The 26042-nt window shown below is 37.1% G+C and overlaps 1 protein-coding gene across 2 annotated transcripts in view; it reads left to right on the top strand.

Moving 5' to 3' along the window:
* KHDRBS2 (KH RNA binding domain containing, signal transduction associated 2) overlaps positions 1–26042 on the top strand; it is a 342766-nt gene that overhangs the window by 161530 nt on the left and 155194 nt on the right. For both annotated transcript variants that reach the window (XR_011697020.1, XM_071547825.1), the window contains exon 4: positions 2229–2375. Coding sequence is in view for 1 of the 2 variants with exons in the window: in XM_071547825.1 (XP_071403926.1) it covers positions 2229–2375 (147 nt within the window). In the remaining variant the exon portion in view is untranslated. The remainder of the gene's footprint in view (positions 1–2228; positions 2376–26042) is intronic.

Here is a 26042-nt window from a genome sequence, read left to right as displayed (position 1 = left end):
TGTAATTTTTATGAAGTTTCTAGGTAGTCTTCTCCTGAAATACAGATTTTGGGACTTTCTGGTGTTTCATTGCTTTTTCCAGAATCTTAAAAAAGCAATATGAAAGAAAATACCAGCGATTTGTAGGATCTTGCTTTATAACTATTAAAATTTAATCCTGTTGAAATACTTCATGTCAAATTATTCCAGAAGCAGCAATCAAATGTGTGGAAGTTTTTTCCCACAAAACCAAAAACTACTGTAACATCTTGTGATGGACTATGCTGTGGTTCTTACGGACATTTCTGTGAGATTTCAATGATAAACTAAAATGCCAAAGATACTTCAACTGTAAAAATAAAGATGCTCTGCCATCTGTGCTGCTTATCTTAATTTTTAAGTTTTAGTTGAAAACAATTATGTCAAATTTCAACTTTTAGAAATAAAATCATAGATCACATTTATTGAGTATGATTTTATTGACATCTGTAAAATGTTGACTTATTATGGAGTCAGGTCCTGAGCTCTGGAACTAAAGCGTGTAACCTTTGTTTATTCTGTGAAAAATTAGAACATACTTGGGACTGAGTCTTCTACTGTGGATAAAAAGAACTCGTATGGCTATTGTTAGAAGCACAGCTTCATGCAAATATTTTTTATGTCAAGCAATGATGTAAATTAGTCAAGGCTACAATACATGAAGTTAATGCAGAATTAAATAGGCTAAGTCAGTAAGAATTGCAATCAGTTGTTAAAGTTTTTCTACCTTAACTAAATGTTTATAAACTATTATTTTAGTATATACTGAAAAGGTGTAACTTCACCAATGTCAAGTAATGTACTTTACTTCTTTTTCTGTGATTATGGTTTATATATATATATATATTTATACACATATACATATTTTCTTTTAAATTACATTTCTTAAAATAGTTTTGAACACTGAGATTTCAGTTCATCATATCTTTAGCATTACTTACAACTATCTTGTGTAGTAATGGCATAAATTTTTCATTATGTTGTCATAGCCAGTGCCATTTACATGATCACTATTTTACATCTTTGCTTTTTTTGCAGGGGTTACTACTATGAATGTGTATTGCAATTTACATTTGCTATCTCAAAGCTTTGTGTTAGAAAATGGGTTGACATTTCTGAATATTGCTCCAACATGAAGTAGAATTATTAGGCTTATTTTATAGCAGGACCCAAAGATGGTTGAGATAAATCTAGGTGAGGTGATTTACTGTCTTAACTGGTGTATACCAGATTTTATAGGTATCCTGTACCAGACCTGGGACTGAAACTCAAATATTGAGTAATGACCACAGCTCTGGAGTTCCCACATGAGAAGCACATGGACCTGTTGGATCAAATCCAGAGGAGGACCACAAAGATAATCAGTACTGGTGCCCTTGGCTATGCAGGGAGTTTGGGTTATTCAGCCTGCAGAAGAGAAGGCTCAGGAGAAACTTATGGCAGCCTTCCAGTACCTAAAGGAGGCTACAAGAAAGCCAGAGAGAAGCTTTTTACAAGGACATACAGTGATGGGACAAGGAATGCTGGCTTTAAAATTAAAGAGAATAGGTTTAGGATAGATATTAGGAAAAGGTTCTTCACTATTAGGATGGTGAGACACTGGAACAGATTGCTGAGAAAAGTTGTACTCCATCCCTGAAAGTATTAAAGGCCAGGTTGGATGGGACTCTGAGCGACCTGGTGTAGTGCAAGGTGTCCGTGTCCATGGCAGAGGAGCTGGAACCAGCTGGTCTGTGTCTCAGATAGAAGTAGGGCACATTTTCCTTTGGTGAGACTAAAATGTGCGGGCTGCAGAAATTCATTATTAAAGAACCTAAAAACATTACTAAACAATGGCATTTTTAAAGTATTCCAAAATGGTTAAATGGATCTTTTATTTTATATTTTTTGTTAGGAGCTAAGATTCAGACAGATGAATGCAGTTTTTCCATTATGAATTTAATATGTCACTACTTACTTCCAGAGTAGTTAGCAATTTTTCACTGTGCTGATTAAAATCTGTTGTAGATGATAATTATGATGGTTTTATCATTCAAACACTCAAAATTGATTTTTAAATCTTTAAGTGGCTTGTACTAAACTTTCATTTCTCAAAGGGTTTAAAAGACTGCTTATATTATGTCCTTCTGTCATGTTCTCTATAAATACTAAATCACTGCAAAATTAGTATCTTTTCAGTTCTAAAAACCAAACCCACCCTTTTTTCACAGGAGGAAGAACTAAGGAAAAGTGGAGAAGCCAAATACGCACACTTGAGTGATGAACTCCATGTATTAATTGAGGTGTTTGCTCCACCTGGGGAAGCATATTCTCGTATGAGTCATGCCTTGGAAGAAATAAAAAAATTCCTGGTTCCTGTAAGTGACTTGTAACATTTTTATGTGACTGGTTATGGTTTTGTTGCATTGAATTTGTGCCTTCTTTAGGCACCTTTAGATCAAGAAAAAAAATCAAGTTTGTTGCACTTTCATCTTTCATCTCAGACTGATGCCAAACAGGCCATTAATTGTCACAGCTGATGCCCTGATAGATTTTGTGAATGTTTTATTATTTCCGTTTGTCAAAGTTTTTTGCTTTCCTTTCTTGGTTTCTGGAGGGAATAGTGGATTATAGTGGATTATTTTTTTTCCTGTTGGCAGACATTAGTCATTAGTATAAGAGTATGCTTTCAGGATTTTTGAGCAGTTAAATCTGTAAAAACATTTTAATACATGTAACAATTATCTAAATATCTTGCTAATGGAGATAATGAATTTCTTGTGGAGCAAACAGCATGAGCAAAACATTCCTAAGACATTTTTTTCAGACAGGTTATGACTCAGATTACAGTTCAGCAATGCTCCATCAGCTTGGAGAGCACAGAAACAAACATACTCTAAAGCTGGGAACCTTTTCAATTTGATTTATACTAAATATGTAACTTTCTGAAATATTTGCCTTCTTGTCTATTGATTGTCCTCAAATTCCCTGAAATTTATTTTTTCCACATTTATACAGTTACACCATGATATTTTCATACTTAAGTTCATCCTAGAGTTGAAGCATATGCATACTAGATATTAAGTGAAGTGCTCCTAGAATTACATGAGTTGTCATCTGACGTCAGTCCTGAGAGTTCTTAGCATTCTAAAAATGTCCAGAACTTATATCCCTTAAAAAGAATATGATGACAGCTTGTTTCTATTTGTGATTAAACAATGAAATGTAGTAACTGTTCATGTGTTGTGTTAATAACTGAAGGATTCAGTGAGTGCCTTTTTGTTATGAGTAATATGAAGCCAAGATAAGAGATGTTCACATGAAGCATATGTGTATTTGCATGGCAGAATGCTGATGCTTAATTTGGTGTAGTCTTCTTGGTGGAGGAAAAGTAGAATACATTACAAGTAAGATATTGAAGCAGAGTATTTAAAATGTTCCAGTTTTTTAGACTAAATGAACTCTTTTAAGTATACAAACGTAGTAACTTAAGATGGTTAAAAATGTACATGTGGATATTTGTTTTAAATAAAAATGTTTGTTGGCACTGAATGTCCAGAAATGAGCTGCATTTTAAACAAGTGAAGTCTGTCTTTCTGATTCTCCCTTTTCATCCCCTTATTATGCTTCCAGTTTGGGAACACTGGTAATATTAGTACTATTTAAAATTCTTTGAAATAATTGTGAGACAAGAAAGCATTTTTTGTGGTTTCTGACCTTATGTTGAACATACAATATGAGGGGCAAATTAGGTCAATATTGTAATGTGGCAGCATACCATGGACATTTTCTCTGCAAGTTACTGGTGAAGATCTTCCAAGCTATTGCAGTGAAAGAAAATTTATCATTAAGTAATATGTTCCTGCTGGAGTGTTAAAGCTAAAAATGGTAACAGGGCCAGTTATAAAATTTGCCAGTCTTTGTCCTTTGGATAACCCTATTTCCAGTTGTTTGGGACTTAGACAAACTTTAATTTTTTTCTCTAGCATCTTCCTGTTCAAAGTTATCTTTTTATGTCCTTTTCATTCTGGAAGACAGTTCCTGCATTCTAGCATGACACAGTCATGATGCCACCTGTTCCTGTGCCACCTGGATTTGTAACATTCATTATGTATTCTGTCCAGACTGAGAAATTCTGTCCTGGATGAATAAGGGAGAGAGAACAATGGATGTTGAGAGTAGTATTAAAATTTGTTATACATATTTAGCATCTGTGCAAGCATCTATTTTGTGTGACATATTATTTATTTTTAAGGATTATATGTGTTTTCTATCATAAGTCTAAGAGCTACACTGGAGGAAACATAAACACAGGTTCTTTGTTATGAGATTTTGAACATGGTTGGCAGTGGAAATAATAGACCCTGTCAGAGAAGGCCACCAAATTTGTTGGACACAATTTGCCCTTAGTTGAAGCTGTGTTAGCTGTCATCATTCACCTCCCTATTTTCCATGTGGAAAGTTTCCAGGAGGATCAGCTCCATGATCTTGTTGGGACCTGAGGTGAGACTGAGAGACCTGTAGTTCCCTCTGTCTTCCTTATTTCTCTTTTTAAAAGTGAGGGTTCTGTCTCACCTTTTCTGGTTGGTGGGAACTTCTGTGACTGCCATGACTTCTCAGATACAATGGATGGTGGCTTAGCCACTTCCTCAGACAGTTCCCTCAGAACGAGCTGATGCATCTCATCAGGTCCCATGGACTTGTGCACCTTCAGGTTCCTTAGATGTTCTCAAACCTGATCTTCTCCTACAGCTGGTGATTCTTCATTTTCCCAGTCCCACCTTTGCCTGCCCTCTGTGCCCTGGGCAGGGTGACTGGAGCACTTGTTGGTGAAGGGCAAGCCAAAGATATTGTGAATTACCTCAGCCTTCTTCATGTCCAGGGTAATCAGATCTCCCGTTCACTTCAGGAGAGGACCTACATTTTCCCTAGTCTTTCCTTTATCACTGATTTACTTTTCCTGTTGCCCTTGACATCCCTGTCCAGTTTTATTTATGTCAGGGCTTCAGCTTTCCCTAACCTGATCCCTGGCTGCTTGGACAATCACTCTGTATTCCTCACAGGCTACCTGTTCTTTTGACCACCCTCTATTGGCTTCTTTTTTGTGCTTGAGTTTGTCCAGGAGCAACTTGTTCATCCATGTGAGCTTCCTGCCATTTTTGCCTGACTTTTCCTCTTCATTGTGATACATCACTCCTGAGAATGAAGGAGGCAATCCTTGAACATTAACAGCTTTCTTGTGCCACTCTTCCCTGCAGGGAATCATAATCAGACCAAACAAGTAACAGTTGTACTTTATGACATGTTTGTTAGTTTTATCCCCTCTGCTTCATTTCAGATTTACAAAGCAGTTATTAACTGGCTGGTTGCAACATGTTCCAAGGGGTTTGCACTCAGAAAGATTGCACTAGATAATTTCCTTTTTGTTCCCTATTTACAGCATCTCTTGAATTTGTTTTATGATGTTTTGTTGTGTATAAGACCTAATTTATTGCAGCAATGAATATTGGAATTGCATGACAGGGATGAAAACAGTAGAATGTAACAGTTTATTTATACCAAATCAAGGATGTAATAAACTATTCAAATGAGTTTTCACATTGGTTATGAATTTTGTGACTTTACATGAAATATTGCCCTCAGAAATTACACTGTGTCAGTAAAATGAAATAATGTTTTTTTACCTTACCGATAAGTTTTAATGAGACTGAATTTTAAAGTAAGTGCCTAGAAAACATAATAAGAGAAAGAGAAAATTATAGAATAGGACTAAGAAAAAAAATAAAATTGAACACTTATTAACTGAAGCAAAGTTTTAATGAACACTTACTTTTGATTTAATGTGATCACTTAATTTTCACCTTTGTCCTTAACCAAGAATAGGTTTCAGAATTTTTACGATTGGAGGTTTTCCTTCCAAGTCAGAGTTAGAACCTAAGTACTGGTATTTACACTGGCTGTTCCACAAGTTAACCCATTCCAAAGCTGCAGGAAGCTCTGTCTCGGGTGGTGCTTTGGGATCCCTCCAACTGGTGTTTCAGTGCACAGCTGAACCCGTGTCTGCAGCGCTCAGTAGTTCACCAGCCGATGCACTTCCAAAGCCAAGCTGCTTCATCTGCTGTCTGCTGCTTCCATCTTGCAAATGGTCTGAGGTCTGCGTTGGAGCTGCCATTGGGTGTTGCCAACTGGTTGCTAAGATTTATTTTGTGACTGATTTTTGTAGTTCTTTGGTAGTTTTTAAGCAAAACTTTGGGAGGCCTCATATCCAATTACTAGCCAGATACTGTGTTCCATTTTGGTTTGATGTTTACTCTCAGAATGAAAATTTGAATATAATTGAAATATGATAGATCAGAAGACCCATGATTAAGTAAATAGGGTTAATCCTGGAGTTTTGAAACACAACTACCTGCTTCATTATTTTTCTGTCAGCCTAGTAAAAATGAAAACAAAAACATGCTCCCCAAGTCAAGGTTTTACATTAAAGATTAACATTTGGAACTGGTGTTGCATAAATTATCCTGTATTAGGTATATGGAAAGTATAAACAGTAGGAATCCTTAGGAGGAGAATACTTGTTTTGCAGATTCACCTTTGTAGACACCACAGACCCAATAAAACCCATAGGTGTCTGACTGCCAAGTGGTTCTGACCCCAAACTTCCAAGGACCTGGGTCTGAGTGAGGACCTAAGGCTGATGTTAGATCTCAGTGCCTCAGAATGGGACGCAGGGTCAACAAACTAAAAGGGAAGACTGGGAGCTTTTCAAGGTTTAAAATGTGCTGATTTTAAAAGATTCATAGCTATTAAATGCAGTGATATATTTCCACTATGAATGAACACTGAAATTCTACATCACTCTTACTATATATGATTATATAATTTTGATTTACATCCAAACATGCAAATATATTTTCTGAACAAACTCTTATTTCCATATAGTAAGGGACTATACTGTCTGTAGGACTTCAGTGCTTTCTAACACATGCACAACCTTTCTCTGATTCCCATTTTGATCCCTGTAAGCAAGGCATTTTTATTTGACATGGTTAGCATCCCTTGGGAGAATGAGGGAAGCAGATACTGATCATTCATTTTATGTGTGAGTGCTCTGTAATAAGGAGCTATTATGTAGAGGGCAGGTTGCAGCTGTGGTGACATGACCACTTTAAAAAGATTGTTTACAACTCTGTGCAGTCAGATAATTAGAAATTGAAGCAATTACCACTTTAAAAGCTGCTGTTCAACATATTTGCATACATTTTCCTAGTCACTTGTGTCTGCTTTAGATTGAGGCATATTGGTACCACTCATGGGCTGGGAATAAACACGTGTCTTTTAATGCAGTCCAGTTGATGCACAATCACTGGTGATCATCTGCCCGTGTAGTTTTCTGAACGTGTTTGTCGGATCAGATCTGATGCCACTATTAGGAATCAGTGTGATGAGGCAGCAGGCGAATGCAGGGATTTATGTTATGAATTCAGGCTACAGTATCTTCTAGACTTTCTTGTAGGTGCCTGAATATCTTACTGACTAGTCATCTTCAATCCTTTTATCTCACCTTACTTCATACCATAAGTTTCTTACTAGTCATTTAATGACATTCAGTGTTCTCATTGATCCAGCTAATTAAAGATCAAAAAATACTGAGGAAAAAGTGTCTTTGAGTGAAATAAAAAGTTACTCATTTCAGACTGGAAAGTTAATTTATGAAAGTATTATGAACTATCTATGAAAAAAAAAGAGATTTGTGGGAAATTGAAAACAAACTTCAGTACCAGTTTGAGTCAGTGGTAACAATTAAATAATCTTAAAGTAGGGTTTTATCCCTTGAAGGTCTTTCTCCATCTAATATTGGAAAAGAAATTCTTTTACTTCAAATACACGTTTACTGTATGTATAGTAACTCATACATAGTACAGACTAAAGTTACAGATAATCTGTGTGTGTACAGCACACAGTAACAATTTGTCAGTTAGAAACTGGTTTTGACTGGCCTGTTACAAGTATATGTACGTGCATGACATTTATTTTGAACATTTTTTATTAGCCATCTAAATTTCACTGTAACTTGAAATCTCCACTTACATACAACATTTCACTGTACATGGTTTTGTACTATTATGTTTTTTTCTAAATAACATAAAGTGGGGGTGGGGGTGGGGAGATATCAGTCTTTTTTTCCTTTTTTCAGGGAACTTCAACAGGAAAAATATTTCCCTAAATATGACACTGAGCAACAGCACAACTCCATCTCTAAAATACATCTTTTATGCCTGTCAAAGTAAATATGTATACTTGCAAATTCTGCAAAAATACTTGCACTAATAAATAATTAGTGCAGTAATTATTTTAAAACTGTGATAAGGAATTTTTTTTGGCATTTGCTTCAGTTGTGCTGAGTTCTGGTTTTCCCAGTGTGCAGCATCTTGGCAATTTCACATGCAAGTTTTGATAATCAAGGAGAAAAAAAATCAGAGATTCCTTCAAGGCCTAAAATGTCATAGCACTTTACCTCTTCACAGCTCATTTTCCTGAGCATTGCTTAGCAAATCAAATTATTATAAATATATTCAAACACTAGTGTTCTCAGGAGAGTCATCATAGCTTGTGGACTGTGGTTCTTGTCTTTTTGCAGGTGCTGGTGTTTGTTCTAACCACAGTATTGGCTGATTGAGCAGCAGCACTTGTGTTGTTTAAATTACTCATTTTATGTCTGATGAAAATAATCCTAAAGCTTTCCCTCAAAGCGAAGGTTTGAGGGTGGAGATGTACACTAAAATGTCATTTTTAATTGAAAATTGCTATCCAGTATTTTTCAGCTGGCTGAATTTTTTATGTGCTTACTGATACACAGGGTAGACTACTAATTCTTTCTGCTGGAAGGCTATACGATGTATAGCAGTACAAGGAGCACGTAATTCCTCAAATGTCTTTATGTCTGAGTGTAAAGAGTGGGCTGCCTGTTGACATGCCATACTAAAGTATCTTTTTCCTAGGCTTAGCTCCCCAGCTGCTTCAAGGTGATACAGATACTTGGCAGCCTCTTGTGTGCTTTAAGGGTTGCTACTCCTGCTCTGAGTGGATTAAGACCCTTTTAGATATGCCGAGACCTGTTCAGTCTGTGAAAACAATCCTGTGGTGATCTCTTTCTGACACTCAAAGGAATCCATATAAAATGCTCGGCCTTGCTGCCAGAGCCAGTCCTTTCAGATCAAACAGAGACATTACCCTGATCGGGATTTTACACTGACCATTAATCTGAGCTTGCTGGTGAGAAGTGGCTGTAATTTAAAGAAATATTTACAGCTTGCTCGGCAAATCTATATTCATCAGCAATTTTAGTATTGTCTTGCTGCTTCCTCTTCGTAGGGTGGAGGTTGTTCACCAGGGGCAGAGCAGAAGAAATTATCTGGCTGCAGTTGATAAAATTCATGCAAAAGAATTGGAGTCCTACTGTATTGCTCCTGGTTTCTTAATTACAGGTTTGTAATACGTAGCAAGAGGTTGGTTCTGGCAGTGCACATTAGGCTGTACAAACCCCTTCGTCTCAGTGAGAGCACTGGACCCTCCTACACATCTGGCATTTTGTTTTAGAGCTTTGTGTGTGAGTATAAATTTGGCCACTCAACTCATCAGTAAAGGTTGGGTGTTTGACCCAGTGAAGAAGCTGCAGCTTCATATCTGAAAGTAAAATTCCATGTGATTCTATATAAAAATAGATACAAAAAGTATATCTGAAATAATTGTTCTTCTTGAAAAGAATTAATTTGTAATGATGAAAAAATGTGCAGGATGTTGTTATGTGTTTCCATACTTATTTTAACTCTTTCAAGGAGTTGGTTATTGGTTTAGCCAGGTTACTTTTTCTCTTTCCTTTATATCTGCAAAATTACAATGGGAGTTTTAAGGTTTCATTCATTTCTAGAGGGCACCTAAATAAAAAAAAATATTTTCCTGCTGTCGTTCACATTGAAAAGTATATTGCATATACTGCCCAGACAGTGCGTTGGGGCTTGGTGTTTGTTTTGCTTTTTTCCCTTTGTTTGTTTAAAAACACACACACACCAAAAAAAAAAAACAAAAAAAAACAACCCAAAAAAAAACCAGAAGAGAGAGGATTTTGGTTGTATTTGTAAACCTGAATATTTTTTTTAATGTAGTGAAGGTTAGTGTGTTCGATTCTGAGGTTGCTGAGTTACACTTGCTTAGAAAAATGAAAGAAAAAGCAGAAATGCTGAGTAATCTTTCCTCGGTTGTGTTCTGTCGGCTTCCGGCAGTCAAAAAATTGAGTGTTTTCAAGGCTATATCCAGACCTTTTTGCCTTATACCCTGCAGTAGCTGTTACTTCTCTTCCCTGAGTTTGTCAAAGGCTTTTTCTGAACCTTAGTTAAGCTTTTGGCCTCAGAAATACTTCAGATTGCGTGAGTTTGACAGTTCAGTTATGCACTGGGTGTAAGAACGAAAATAAAACCCAAAAATCCCACTGCCTCTTTGCTATTTTAAAGCAGCTGCTTAACAATTTATGAGTGCCCTCGTCTTCATGCATGGTTAAGAGCAGAGGGTAATTTCACACCAGTCCTCACTCCTACATTGCTCTGTATTTGTTTCTTTTCCAGCCCTAATCTTTTATTCTACAGAAGAAGAGGTAACTGTTTTTCTGTCTGATATACCTCTGACTATCCTCTTCATGTCTTTCTGTGTCTTCCTTAGCTTTCCTCTTTTATATTTCTGTTGGGATGGGATGGCAGGATGGCATACAGTAGCCTCTTCTTGGTAGTCAAGAAACAGTCCAGTAATGGAATGTATCTTCTGTTATTTTGTGGTTTAGTATCAGGGGGTTTCCTAGTACTATTTACCATTCTTCCTGCTTGCACTAATTTGATGTTTATTTTCAATGGCATTTGTAAAAAATACAGAGCATCTTTCTTGAATGATAATAAGGAATTAAGAGCTATTTACTTTCAGTATTTTAATGTTTATCAATACTTCAGTTTACTTGTCTTCCTATGTATTACTTTGCATTTATCGCCACTCAATTTTTTCCTGCCATTTTTTTTGTAATAGAAGAGTATAATGAAACCTTTCAGCAGTTCCTCACGGTAACCTTTAGATTTTATTGCTTTGAATAATTTAAATGAAATGCTATCACTTCACTATTCAAAATTTTGTAATGAAATTTATAAATATGATGATCAGGCCATATTTTTTGAATCACTGAATAAACTTTTCTCCTTAGAAAACAGAAAATTATAAAAATAGTCCAACTATTTTTAATGCTCTTTCTCCTGTAACCAAGAGTGGTGCTCTGTTTTAGCTTTTGACAACTTTTAGAGTTTTGATCTCCACAGATGGCAATCTTTAAAAACAAATCTCATTTGCTCTGTGCCAAGCCATATGACATAAATTTGTTCAGAAGTAATCTTCATGAAGGATAAAGATCCATTCATTCACTGACTGGGCTTCTACAAGACAATAAGAACTGTTTGAATACTTTCAGTACAGGCGAATGAGGTTTTAGTAAGTAAAGGATAAATATTTGTATATATTCCTGATGTTTTGGCAGGTTGTAAGTTTCCTAATGACAAGGAATAATATGAAAAAACTTTATTGGCATGAGAGACTTTTAAAAGAAAAAATGAAATTTAAATATCAAGTTAAAAAAAGGATTCATGGTTGATTATGAAAACAGCTTTCAACATTGAAAAAAGCCACTTTAGTTTAAAATGGTTTGAGTTCAGCCTCAGCAATGAAGGGATTGCGAAAACTTGCAAACCATCACCATATAAAAATCAGCAAATATGCAAAAGACAGATTAATGGCAATCAAGTTTATAAAATAAAAATTCCTTATTTAATTGAACAGTTGTGAAAGAAATGTGTGGCCAGAAATGCAATGATAATATAAATGAGTTCAAGGAACACTAGAAATAAAAGTTATCCTAAAAAATATACAGATTTCTATCCCTCGAGATGAGAGCATTATGAATAACATTAATGATGCAGAAAAAGCAGAATGTTTCCATAAATACAGGTTGTGTAGCTGGAAAAATAGCGTGGTATACTTGTATTTTACCAATATGATGGAATACTTTGCAGTTACTAGTACAAGGATGTTAATTTTAAGAAAAACTGTGTCGAAGAGTCGTAGTGTGCTGGTCTGAGGGCACTGCTCTGAGCAGCAGTGCTGGTGAAGGCTGATTTCTGATGCTTTGTGTCTCATGTTTGGATGTTGGGGGTTCAGGTTAAGGGGAGTATTCTCAGTCTAAAACTTTTATGTTAAACAGACATCCACAACTTCGTGTGGGGTTTTTTTGGTTCACCTTATGTGTGCATTTGCTCTTCAGTAAGGGCACGAACAGTATCTTGCTCATCCCGTGGATCAGCACTTTCATGAAATTGGGAAGGACTGACTCTTTTAGGACTAGAGTGTATCTGTCAGATACAGCTAGAGTAGACCAGTGAGTTAGAAGTTGATTGAGTTGGTCACAAGCAGTGGAATAAAAATGTGGCCAGTAAAAGGAAAACTTGCAATAGTGATGATTATGCCATGACCAGCCTGACAGGGATCCTTCACTGAATAGTTGGGAAAGATTGCAACCTATAAAAAAATATAAACGCTGCTTTGATGTTTTTATGTCATGATAAAAATCTGTCAACAAATCTTGTATCCTATTCAATGAGAAAGTTTGTTGATAAAATTAATTTTTTTAGTGACATTAAATGCCATTCATAATCTATGCATATGTATGATGTGACAAGGCTCAAACCTTCTTAATAAGAACATTTCCCTAAATATATATGTCTGTAGTAATTTCTTTAAGGAGCTGATATGTGAAACGCCTTTTTCTGTGGTTTGATATATCCACAACCATCAACCCATTTACATGAGCACACAGAAAAATGCTGATAATTCAAATGTATCTTATAACCTGCCTTCCTTCTAGGTTTACACACTTTACTTTGGAAATATCAAGATGAGAGACACAACCTTCAGATAAAGTAGGTGTGAAACCAGAAAAGGATTTTAGTAAGGGAGGAATCGTTCTGGAGCTGCCCATACACTATTGGTTGCAGAGGGAAACCATTTGTGACTTGGATTAAAACAGACAGAAATACTCATAGGTGCATAAGCCTTTTTTTTAAGAGCAAGGCTTGACAAAGTGTAATCTTTCTGTAGAATTATATGACAACACTGCAGACTAGTGATCAATTTTGTTGAGCTGACTGAAGACATTACACAGAAAGAGGAGTGAGGCAGTCTGGTACCCAAAGCTGTAAATGGCACTCAGTTGGGAATGATGGACAGAATATCACTGGCTAATAGAGGCAGGAACTCATTCAGAGAGAAAGGCTGAGCATAGATGCAGAAGTCAGCAAAAGCATGCTCAAGAAGAAATATTGCATATTTAAATTACTTGAGTACAGTTAATATCTACCTCCTTGTTTGTTGCTTCCTCTCAGCTGTCTGAAAACTCTTTGATGCGCGTGGAGTTTCCTTTTGCTAACTAAACATGTAAAATAATTGGAACTGTTTCCTTTGTACATGCTAGAACAAGACTTGTGTCTGTTGGACACAAACTCAACTGCTGCGTTAATTTTCTGTTGGCATAACTTGAGAATGACCCAGTGAGTAATAACACAGTTACAGCACTGTTGAAAATCAGACTTTTTAGTGCCAGAATGGAGGACTTGAGAAATTCTCGGAAGCAGTGTGTGACAAACTTGACAGGATCTGTAGATATTTCTGATTAAGGTACATACTAATGTGTCTGTTTATAATGGATTTTTACTACAGAGTTAGCCTGAGCAGGTCAGTACAAGAAGGAACTGTAAACAATGCAAAGTTCTTATTTTTCAGAATTTTCCTTTTGATAGTTTATTCACTTTTATAAACTCTGTTGAACTTCAAAAATAGGCTACTGAATAGTAATTAAACTTGAGCTCTTAATGGGTCTCTAATATTAGGATTAAAAGAATAGATATATAGCATCCAAGAGTTGTCAGTGCGACAACTATCGGGAAAACACAGGCAGAAGGTGATTCTTTTTAGCCAGTGAGGGCTTCAAAAGGTTGTGGAGAACATTGCAAGAAAAAAAATCCCTTTTAGAGTACCATTTAATAGCTCTTCATTGTTCTCATTATTTTCTTTGCATCATTAGTACTTTTGAGGAAGTGAACAAATAGTGCCTTGTTATGACACTATTTCTGAGTTGTTTTAATCTAGTCACAAGTCCCTAGCCTGAAGAATTTTCTTAGCTGCCAAACACACATGGACCACCGAGTTAAAACAGATGGGGAAGAGCAATTAAGATCTGTAAAACAGATAGTTACAGCAGAGTGGGAAACAGAGCTGTCAGCTCAAGGGGGCTGAGAAAATCCCTTCTATGTCAAAAAGGGCAATGAGCGTGTAACACAGTGCCAAATGACACAGCAAACAGCTACAATCTCTGCCCACCCATTACCCTTAAACTGATCAGTTAAAAATAGGTGAAAGAAACCAGTGCTAAATTAAACAAAGATTTTCCTCTGATTTGGATTGAGATTTCTTTTCTGCCAATAAATACATCAGAAAGGCAGATTGGCACAATTGGTTTACACTTGTATTTTGCTTTGGAAAGTACTTGCTATGATTTATGTCAGTCTGTAAAACAAGCTGGATCCACAGTAGGAGCACACTGAAAGCAGATGCAGTTAAAGATAGAGGTGATATAAAGCTCTGAAAGTATTTGTGCAATGGGATTCCCAACAGACTGCTTCGCTGCCCCATCCTGTGTGGTACAGTGGGTGATTCATGTCATAAAATGAGATAAGTCCCTGATATGCTATTGTATATCTAAACAAGAATGTGGTTTTGCCATCTCCATCTGCCTCCCAATCAGTGTGAATAGGTTCCAGTTTGTTTAAGGAGATCTCTTCTTTAATTTGGTGATCTCTTCTTTAATTTGGTAATCAGTCCTCACTCAGAGTTCAACTTTTTGCATGGTCACAAATCATACTTTCTGCCAGAATGCCAAAGCCCATTTTGTTTTGTAGTGCAATCACGTACCACAATATCACTTAAAAAAATAATTTCTCCTGTGCCACATTTCAAGCTAAAAAGCTGAGTCATATCTATAGTATTAAAATGGGAAACAACCAAAATCTGAATGTGTCTCATTTTCTGCCAAACTCTAGTCTGTTTTTGTATAAATTACTGTATCCAGCCAGAATTGAGAGCTGTTTATATCGTATACCAATTAAAACTCAGCTTGTACTTCAGTTCTTTAATCAGTTCTCATCTAGAAGTGATTTTATATAGTTTAAAGCCAGAGGGAACAGAGAATCTGCACTGAGTTTGTGTATGTTATTATAATATAGTATTACAGTGTATGTATTGTGTTCCATATAATATATATTGATGCCGTGAGTGACACCCCCAAAAACAGGACTTCGAGCCACGTTAGTGTAGGGTAAGATAAAAAGTAAAGGTCCTTTAATATCACAGGCCTACAGCCCACAGGAATACATGATGACATGCATGTGTCTCAGTTCCAGTTTCCATGGCTTTTATAATAAGATCCCTCCAATCATTGCTTTACACATTTCTCAGTTCAACCCCAGTCCCACCCCTGTTCCACCCCCTGGAATTGGGTCTGGGGTCGTCAAGACCCTCTGTCTTCATCAGCTTCTCTTCCTCGGGCACACAAAGGTCCTTTGGAGTTCATCCAGTTCTGACTTCTGGGTCACTCTGACCTGTGTTTATGTTTCGTTCTGTAGGCCTTCTGATATCCTTCAGCTCTACCTTGGAAAGGAGTCTAAACAAGATTAATTAACTAAAGGAATTTGAGCTCCCTGTTCTGGGACAGGGGTAGTGATAGAAAGGCATTAAACTTAAACTGTTAGAAATATTAACCCTCTAAAAATCTACAACTACTGTGTTCTTAAAATCTACAAAATGTGAAAATCAGAACAAAAACCCCTTCGGCATCAATATCACTATACTTACTAAAAAGTATATTACTATAGTGTAGTGTAGTCTGTTGTTACATAATGTTGGCTTGTTAGATTTCATCCAGCTACTCTTACATTGAGACCACCAGATTCAGTTGTGCCTCCTGCTTTTAGGATGTCCAGCTGCTTTGCAGCTGCTCTTCTGCCACAGCAGGTGAGGAAAGCTACCTGAATGAGCAGCTGAGGACTTTTATTTATGGAAAAGTCAGTCTTTCCAGCTAGTCTCATCAGAGACTGAGAGTCAGGAAGGGAGGGACAATCACTTTGGGTTACTAAACCTGGCAGTTTTCCTTTTGTGTACAGTTAAATGCCACCCTGACACCCAATCCCATCATGTCTCGGCAGCCAAGCAGGGTCAGCCCAGGTTAGTACTTGGATGGGAGACCTCCTGGGAATACCAGGGGCTGTAGGTTCTAGTCCTGAGGACTTCACTGTCACTGTCCAAGCTCTCTCGGCCATGGCAGATGAACCTAAGGAGTTAAAGGTGGGGCCAGTTCTGTGCACGCTGTGCCTCACCTAAAACATCCACTACATAGGCTGGAAGGGCACACCCACGTTGGGAGAGCCCTTCCCAAATCTTCGTTCATGAAGCCTGGCCATGCATACATACAGGGATAAAGCATTATGTGATGCACCTGAGAGGTTTTTCTCTACTGGTATAAACTGACTGGTGTATTGTCTCTAAAATTAGCCAGTTTCTTGTGGCTCACAAGTATTCCTAGGGAAAATAGTTATAAGGACAGGAAAGAATGCATCTGCCTGGCATTGTATTGGGGCAGAAAAGCTTCTTGACCCTTCTAAGCGACTTACACATATCTTTAGGTCTATATTGAGCATGGTGGGAATAATCTAGGCAGTTCTGTGTCCTCAGACCTTGTAAAGAGAACATCAAGAGGGAGCTTATAAATTCACAGATTCTGAAAATGAGAAGTTTGACTATTTCCCTCAAGTCACAGCTCACACAGGCAGTAGTATTTCTCCTAAAAACTGTACTAGATGTATGGTTCAGAAAGATCTCAAATCTCATTTCAAGTGCTCCAGATAATCTGGAGTTTACCATCTTTCTGCTAAGCTTTCGTTATACTTTCTAGGAGGAAACTGTCTATTTTCAAAGCTAATGATTTTTGTCCCTATATTCAGGATCCAGTCAGTAGTTCTGTGTCTTTTCTATGTTAAAAGCACCTCCTCCTCTTTCCAGCTATTGGTTGTCCCTTTGGGTCTCCGGAGAAAGAGTGTCAAAGAAATCAGATGTTTCCTTATACATGTTCTTTGGTAAACAGAATACTGTTATTAAGCCTCATTTCACAAGACCTTTTTTTCCAGTTTCACTGCCCTCTCTTGTCAGCTCTTGAATTTGTGACCCTGTAGTCAGAAGAGCCAAGTAGATTTGTGACAGTAATATAGCCCTGACATTTTTACACCCACTAGTTTTCAAAGTAGTAGCAAAAAAAGATTTGATATAATTGTCCAAATAGTTAGGAGGAATATTTAATACTGTTGAGCCAGGAAGTGATTCTGAGGACATTGCTCTGCATTTTGATTTCCCTCAACAAATAGTAATATAAGTACATCACAATACCAGTTTGCAAATCATTCGGTAATCCCTGGTAATTTAATACCAGTTTTAAATCAAGACATTAATTGATAAAAGTTCATCTGTGGTGCTTGATCTGGAAATGATTGCATAGATCAGAAACAATCTCATGTCATTTTCTGTTAGAAAAGTAAATCTTTCCATGTACATCAGGTGGGATAAATAAAACCTCCATTTTCAATGCAAATACAGAACTGGAACGAAAGTTAAATACCTGTCTCACAGTTTTCTCTAGTAGTCTTTACAATTCCATCCAGAAACATAACTCTGGACTGCTTTTTGGAGTGGGGTGGAGGAGAAGTGAAAGGAGTAATCATGTTGTATTTCCAAGTGCCTGTGTGTTGCCCTTAATAATTCCACTGATCACTCTCATTTCACTGATGTCTTTTGCTCCCATTATCAGTCACCCTCATTAAAAAATACTTACACATCCTTCTTACTATCACTTTTATGTTGTTTTTATTCTGAAAGATGCATTTAACTGAAATATCTTATTGACCAGTGTGACTTTTTTAATATCTTTGGCATTTGGGTTATGTGGGCAGCCTGTAGGATGCTCTTCAGCAGCTCCCAGTTTTCAATAACATTTCTGTCTGCAGACTCACATTCTCAGACAGCTATGCCAAGAACAACTCAAGTTTCAAAAAGGTGACTTTTTTAAAATGTTGAATTGTATGTAATATTCCTGATAAAAAATTACGGAAAACAATCAAGATCAGTGTAGATCTGGGCATCTGCTAGTTTTTCAAGCTGAGCCTACACTGTGTGTCAGGATTGTTTCACTGCTGACTTCTCTACATTGACTCAGACTGTTCTTTAGGCAATTACAACTGGCCTGTTTTAGCAACATTATAGTTCTGTTGCAGTTACATGTTATGATATCCATCAGATATCCCCAAGATGAAGTCAATCCCATTATACAACTTCTTTTCTATGTAGTAAAAACAGAAGTTTCAGGAATATTTTGTTTTCTTGCACAGATGAAGTGGTTTGTTAGAAGTGCATGACCTATACTCCCATCCTTTGCTGAAGAAAATTTTAACTCCTGTTATCCAAGAACATGAATCTACTTCTGTGAACATTGTCCTTGCAGGAAATTATCCTCTTCCTATCTCATTTTTCCCATTAGATATTGCTTAAAAAAAGGATCTTTCCTGCACTTGGAACATTTGCATACTGTGTGCCAGTTGCAAGATTTCACCAGTGAGCTTCTCTTTCAGATCCTCTAAAATGGTGTTTGTCCCATCTGTAGATGAGGCCGCATATAAAGTAGAAAAGAATGGAGAAAATAAAACTAGCAAAAGGGGAAAGTTAAAGAAGAACAAGGGGAATAAACAAAGAAAATTAATTTAAATGAATTAACAAAAAGTTATGAATAGCAGTAAAAGATACTATCTGTGGTTGCAGCATCTATGAGAAATGTAGGTGCCTTGAACTTTGTTTAAATTTTCAGAAAAAGTAGTTTTTAAATGAAGTGCACCAAAAATATTTGTGTTCTTATAGTTATGAAAAATTCATTCTGAAGCGTATGAGAAAAAATATTTCTTTTTAATTGCTTATTTTTATAGTTTTCATTTTAAGTGTATGTTCTAGGAGGGCATATGCAATAACCAGTAAATGCCATGTAAAAATCACACATTGCCATTAATATATTGATTTGAATGTTCTTTATTTCAAAGAGAAATTACTATTAATTATTAAGACATGCTCACACTTCTGATAAAAAATTAATAGCTTTACTTGCATTGAGATTGACAAACTAGAGTTTGATTTCCCATTTGAATTTTTGCTCATTACTATTAAAAAACCTATGTAAAATGTCACAATACCTGCAATGATGTTGTAAGAAGATGTTGCATGATAACATCACCTTTTCATGAATATTGGTTGAGAAATAACTGGCCCTAGCTGTAAAATTTCCAAATAAAAATAAAAAATAACCCTCCCCAAAACACCCAGTAGTTGCCATATTTTCTTCAGTGAAGTTGTGGGAAAGAGTTAAAATGGCAGGGATGGTGAAGAGTCAGGAATAAGCACGGTTGGCAGGAAAGATCAAACACACAATAGAAAATACTAGATGACAAAGAAAATTACACTAAATGGCTTTTTTTATTTCTTTCCAAAGACATCAGTATTAAATGGTTTTGGTCAGTGTGCCTGCCTTTGTCAGTCTGCTGGCACTGCTTCTGCTGAGACTTCTCCTCCTGGGAATGACAGTTTGATTGCGAGGTCTTTTCAGAAGTTCACTGATCATCTTTGTTGTGTTTTTGTATGTATTTATTCTTACCTAGTTCTTCCATAGGAGTCTTTCGCTTTAATGAAGAAAAAAGAGACAATTTGAAAGACTTCTCAAACTAAGGACTCAGCATTTTGCAACAGTAATTCTGACTTCTTTTGTTGAGTCTGGGAAAATAGTAAGGTAATTAGGCAATTCCAAGCACCATAATGCAGTTTAAAGCTTCCTGGTGATACTTGTAGTTTTTGTGAACTAAGTTAAACTGGACAAGAAGACTTACCAAATTATATTTTTACCTAGGACCATACCAAAGTTTCTGTTGCAACTGGTGAATGTAGAGTTCCATTTGGTGCAAATTCCTCCAGTAGCAGTGTTGACTGAGACTGTGGCATTATGTTTCAGGGAAACACAAGACTTGCTTTCATTTGTGTTGGATCTTTTCCATGAGCTGTGTATAGCAGGAAAAGGTTTCCATGTGCATGAATAAAGGATGAAGGTGTGTCCATGAGCAGATGTCATAGCAGTGATAAACAGCTCAGAAGTCAGGGCTCTATTACACTAGTTTCTTCATGCTTTGAAGAGCTCTCACTGCGTTCAGAGGAGCCATCAATATTGCAAAGAACAGATCTGCAGATGGAGACAAGATCCCTTTTGAGGCTTTAGGTATCTTAGGGCTGAGATATTTTAGTGGAGAGTTACTTGTTGAATTAAAATCAGAGAAGTAATTTTCTTCAAGGTTAAGTTAGAAAAGATGAAGCTTGATATTACCTGATATTAATAAAAAGCATTCTTTTTTTCTCATTAATAGTGTTTGCTTAGTTATATTTTCCTTTTGTAAAATTGCTAGTTGAATTTATACATTGTAAGGCCATAAATATAAATTACTGAACAACTGAACAGTCTCTTTTCCACTTAAAAAGTGTGATTTGGAGATTATGTCCTCAGGAAATTTTAGGGAGTGCTGCTAATGACATTTCGTTTTCATGAAGTTCATGTGCCTCTGGGGTTCAGAAAAGGCTCCTATTTCCTCCCTTCCTGAAAAGGTCCCTGCAAAGAAATAAGGTACTTTATAGGAAAGCAAGGGTAAACCCCTGCCCACATACATCTCCCCAAACTCCATAATCCTCTATATGATTCCTTTTTAAAAATACTTGGATCTTGAACTGGCAGAACCAGACAGTGGCATAATAATACATTGTTTCAACTTGTAGGACTACACTTACCAAAGGGATGTAGGAAACGTCTTGTAGATGATGATTGTCCAATATGGAATTGTCCAAATTATACATATGAATATTGTAAAAATAATATTTCCCTTCATGTACAGGGATGTTTACAGTTGTCGATATTTTAAAATTTTATATCAGCAGCATGTTATTAGTGAATCAAATAAGAGGTAAGGATTGTCTGTTTAACAAGAGTTTAACACTGATTAAATATTGAACATTTACTCTTAATAATTTCAGTATTTTCTTCAGTGTGTTAAATGCACATTGCCGTGTATTAATGTTCAGATATTTGGTCATTGCTTTACCATTTTTCTCTCTGACTTTCTGTTGTTAGTTCCTAAGCTCCAGGAAAAGCTGGAGTTTCTGCTAATGCTTGCCTAACTTACCTTTTGTTTTTTGTTGTTTTTTTTATTTTCAATAACGCATTTTGCTATGATATGGTCAGGGGAAATGGTAAGAAATGTATTTTTCACCTATTTTCTTACAGAAATGAGGCTGAAGCAGTTTTAACATCTATCTGTCAGAAAATCCAGTTGGAGGAGTACAGACTTTAAAGATGTCTTAAAGCTATGTGAACTCATGTCTTGTTCAAGGAGGGACCCTCAAAGTACTGTCCTCACCAAGGAAGAACGAAACTTTAACTTTTTGAGATGAACATTCCAGTTTGAGCATTTCAGCTTTCCCACACAACATCCTGTTCTGATATGGGAATCTGATGGCTGAGAGAAATTTTGGCAGTAAAATATTCCAGCGTCAGAGAAAAGTTTAGGTCTCATTTCCTTACTCTGAGTTGAAACATATTTGCAAAAATTTAGCACTACCAAGTTTCTTAAAAGTCCTACAGTGGTGACCTCTTGAAGAGTGTGAACTTTGGAGCAGTGCTTAATGTGTAATGGGAGCATTAAAACCATTTTGGTTTACTGATTTTGGATGGGCACAGGTCTGTTGAGGAAAGAAAAGCTGTTACTGGCCTCTGAGACTCACAGACCACTTAACTGCCTGCAGGCATACCAATTAGGTGGAATTATCATCCCAATTAACCATTGTCCCTTGCCAGTCAAAACTCATTTGGTTTAATTCAGCTTCCTAGGAAAAGTCCCAATTAACCAGATTACCTAATTATCTGTGTCCTGATTAAGTGAAGTGTACTAGTACAGCCTTCATTAGTAAATGATAATTTTCATTTTGTTATTAAATACTTTTCCAAATTTTTGGGTTATGGGTAGCATTCTTAGATAATGAATGTCCCAAGTTGGGTGTTTGTTGTAGTAGGTACAGACATAAAAGGCAGCTGAGCCACCAAAATAAGTAATTTCGGATTTGCCAAGGAAGGGTTATTTCTAAAGAAAGGCAACCAAGATGTTTGTATGTTCTGATTTAGACTGAAGATTTCTTTCAGGTGTGATGCATTCATGAGGTTAGTACTTTGATTGGTGAAATCTGCCATTGCTTCTTGATCTCAAAAAATCTTTGCAAATTCATGTGAGCTGTGTTGTGGGGCCAGATTTTTGACTATATTTGGACACAGAGTTATGCAGAGAATGTGTGTTGTCTCTGCCACACAAAACACATTCAGATTATATTCAACACTTTATGCTGTATGCTTCAAGTTACTATTTAGTTTGTTGGCAGAGGACTTCTCAGATGCTCCTGGGTCTGTGACCTGCTAATAAACATGAAGCTAAGTTGCCTCCCAGTAGTGCATGACCCTAATACTTCACATCACATAAATTAAACAAGATGATAGAAGTTGTTGGGAGGTAGGGAAGCACTTGAAATTAAAAGCCTAAGATAGCTCATTTGTTTGATTAGATTATACTGTGAATAAAGTTGCCTTTGTAATGGTATGTAGCCAAGTCTACTAATTATAAGGTTATAATTATTTTCATCCAGGAATCTCAGACCTTGACTACACAGGAACATTTGGGCATGGAAGTAGAGGTGAATCAATTATAGGTATAGAACAAAGTTCTTCTGTAGGCTTCTTTTAAATCAGGACAAAAATATCTGAATACAGTTCTGTGCCCAGACATTTTCTGTGCCTTGTCATGACATCTTAAATGATTTGCCTACACTTCCTTGTCAAAAAATGCCAAGTCCCTTTCTGAAGCCTTGTGTGACCGCAGTTAACCTCACTTACTTACTTGACACAAGCGTAAAATCAAGCAAACTTGGTCTTCAGTTCTGAACAGGTCATTGCAGGAGTTCATCTTGCTTCCTGTTTTGGCAGAGGAATGACCTAAATCTGCCAGCATGTGATAAATATGTGTAGACAGAACTCTTCTGCCATACAGAGGTTTTCATAGTGGCTGTTCATAACCACATATGTCATTCATGTGTTATTCACAACAACCAGATTTTTTAAATAATCTAGGAATGTAGCACATAGACCCCCAACTTTTATTCCCAGATGAGTGTGTATTATGATCAGGTTCTTAAAAGTAAGAGATACTGCTGCCTGAATGAAGGTGCAAACCAGACCATATGCTGAAGTCAATAGTACAGATTTTTGTTTCAAAGTAAATGTGAGGTAGAGAGAGATAGAAAGAAATAGGGGAAAGAGAGAGGTGGGGAGAGAAAGAGAGTGACAGAGATACAGATTATGTAGAAAAAATATCATCACTCCATGGGTTCTGCTGGTGTCCAGCTGATCCTCTTTGTGTGGTGTTGTCAGTGGTGAGTTCCAGTCTTACCAAAGTGGTGGTTGCAGTCTGGATCTGTCGAGGAAGGCCCAGGGAGGTGAGAGAAAAAGCTTATGCGGAAAGGGAGGAAGTCCAGGGATGGTGAGGGAAGTCCACAGAAGGTTTATTTTATTTAGGCTGGGTAGAAATGCCCCAGTACTTCCCCTGGAGCAGGGAGTTTTACACTAGGTGATGTAATACTGCATCGGGGACAGTTCATGAGGCTGCCTGTTAGGTGAGTGCTGTTGAGTTCATTAGTGCCCATTAAGACCCATCAGCAGAGGTGAGGCTTCCTGTGAGTGTTCAGGTACTTCCCTGGAGGGGACAGAAGTTATCACAGCTGAGTCACTTGTGTAATGACAAAGAAATCTACCTGACCTTGCAGGATTTGCCTCTTTCCTTCTCTGGTCCAACAACCAGCTTTAGCCTGAGGTGGCAGGTGAGCACACACTCTGCACCTGGGCGGTTACTTTGCACATCCTCCACTTGCACCTTGATTGTCTGAGCCATTGGCATTCCAGTCACTCACACTTGTGGATGCATTCTTCTCCTGGCATAATTGCACGATACCTATCAGCTTTATCTTATCTCACATTCCAGTCACAGTCCAAATCAGTAGCCATATTTGGGGAGGGCTGGGCTTCCCTGAGCAGTTGGTTCTTCCGCACAGTTTGCTACACTAAACCGAAGTTCCTCAGTGATTTTCACAATGTTTAAGCCATTAACCATTTCAGTCTTTCTCACAGTGTGATGGGTACCAGGAGGCCTTGGCTGGCAGGAAGGAGCTCTCCTGGATGCCTGAGTGCACTCTGCTCCTTTCAGCAACTCTGTTCAACTTTCTGAAGAATGAATGTTTTTTAGCATCTTTTATGGCAATCTGTCCATGACACAGTGTCCTGGGTTGAGCTGGCAAAATGCCAACTGTCCAAGACAGAGTGAAAAGGGTTCTTCCTCCTCCCAACCAGCTAAGGGGAAAAGAAGAGGGAGAGAGGAAAAAAAAACTTCCAAAGCCAGGTCTATGCTGAAACTAACTACATGTATTTATACAGAAAAGAGAAAATTAAGAGGAAACTACAATGTAACACACACTTACACAAGTCATGTATAACAAGAAATAACTTCCCACTTCCCAGTAAACACAAATTCTACCATTTTAACTACAAATCATTTTAGAGAAGTTGGTTCTTCAGAGACAGACTTAATCAGAGAGAAAAGCTAAGAACAAATATTTTACTTCCCTCAGATAACATGATGTTAAGCCGGTGCTGTGGGCTTGGGCCTCCCCATCCCTCCTGGGACAGCAGAGTGTCTTGCTGGCACCACAGCTGTGAAGCAACTGCCCAAGCCACACCCACACACCAGCTCTTACCCCTTTTGAGATGATGCAATATGGTATGGAATATAATATTATTGGCTAGAAGAAGTCAGCTGTTAGCTAGCTCAGCCCAGCTCAAGTCAGCTGACAATTCCCAGGCCTAACTGAACTTTAAAACCTAAATTTAGGGCCAGCTGGCTAAACCCATAACACACAGCTGAGGCAAGTCAGTTCTAGGAGTCCCGTATACAAGGAATAATCCCCACACTAATGCAGAAAAAGCCAAACTATCAGTTCTAAAATATCAAAAGCATAGCATACAGCAAAGGTACATGATTGTACAAAACCAATAACCAAATCCATCAGGAAGCATGCAGGCTCACAAAAGAAAACTAAAGACTTTTTTGTATTCTATTTTTTGTATTCTGTGGTGGCTGAGGTATCTCTATTTGTGTTTGAATCAGATAAAAGCTGTAGTGAAATAGGAAAGAAAATGTCATGGCTTGATTGTTTTCACAGTTTTTACTGTGGGAGATATTAAAAACATTTACAATAGATAGTATCATAAAAGGTTTCTGATAACTTATAATTCTCTCCAGCCAGCTGGGAATGAAAACGCTTGAAAATGTTTCCCAAGTGAAACATTTCTCTGTCACAATGAAATTTTCATTTTCCGTCTTCTATGCTGTGACTTTTCTGTCAGACCCATTTGGGATGTACTGAGTAAGGCAATATTAAAAATAATAATAATTCTCTAGAGTACTCCTTCAGCACTGTCACATAATTTGAAAACAGCTGAACCACACTGTTGTCACTCTCTTCAAGCTGAGATGAAGTATGTTCATCAAAACATGTTTGTTCTTGAGGTTTCCCAACTCCTCAAGATTTGCTTGAATTTTTTCAGTTCCTCAAACCCTCAATAACACACAAAATCCAAATGGGAAATCAGCACACTTTGGTCGAAGATTGTGGATTTTACATGTATCATCCTCAGA

Source organism: Pithys albifrons, chromosome 2, assembly GCF_047495875.1.
Source record: "Pithys albifrons albifrons isolate INPA30051 chromosome 2, PitAlb_v1, whole genome shotgun sequence".
In the NCBI taxonomy this organism is placed as follows: Eukaryota; Metazoa; Chordata; class Aves; order Passeriformes; family Thamnophilidae; genus Pithys; species Pithys albifrons.
The sequence above is the reverse complement of the archived record's forward strand: the minus strand, read 5'-3'. Positions and strand labels throughout refer to the sequence as shown.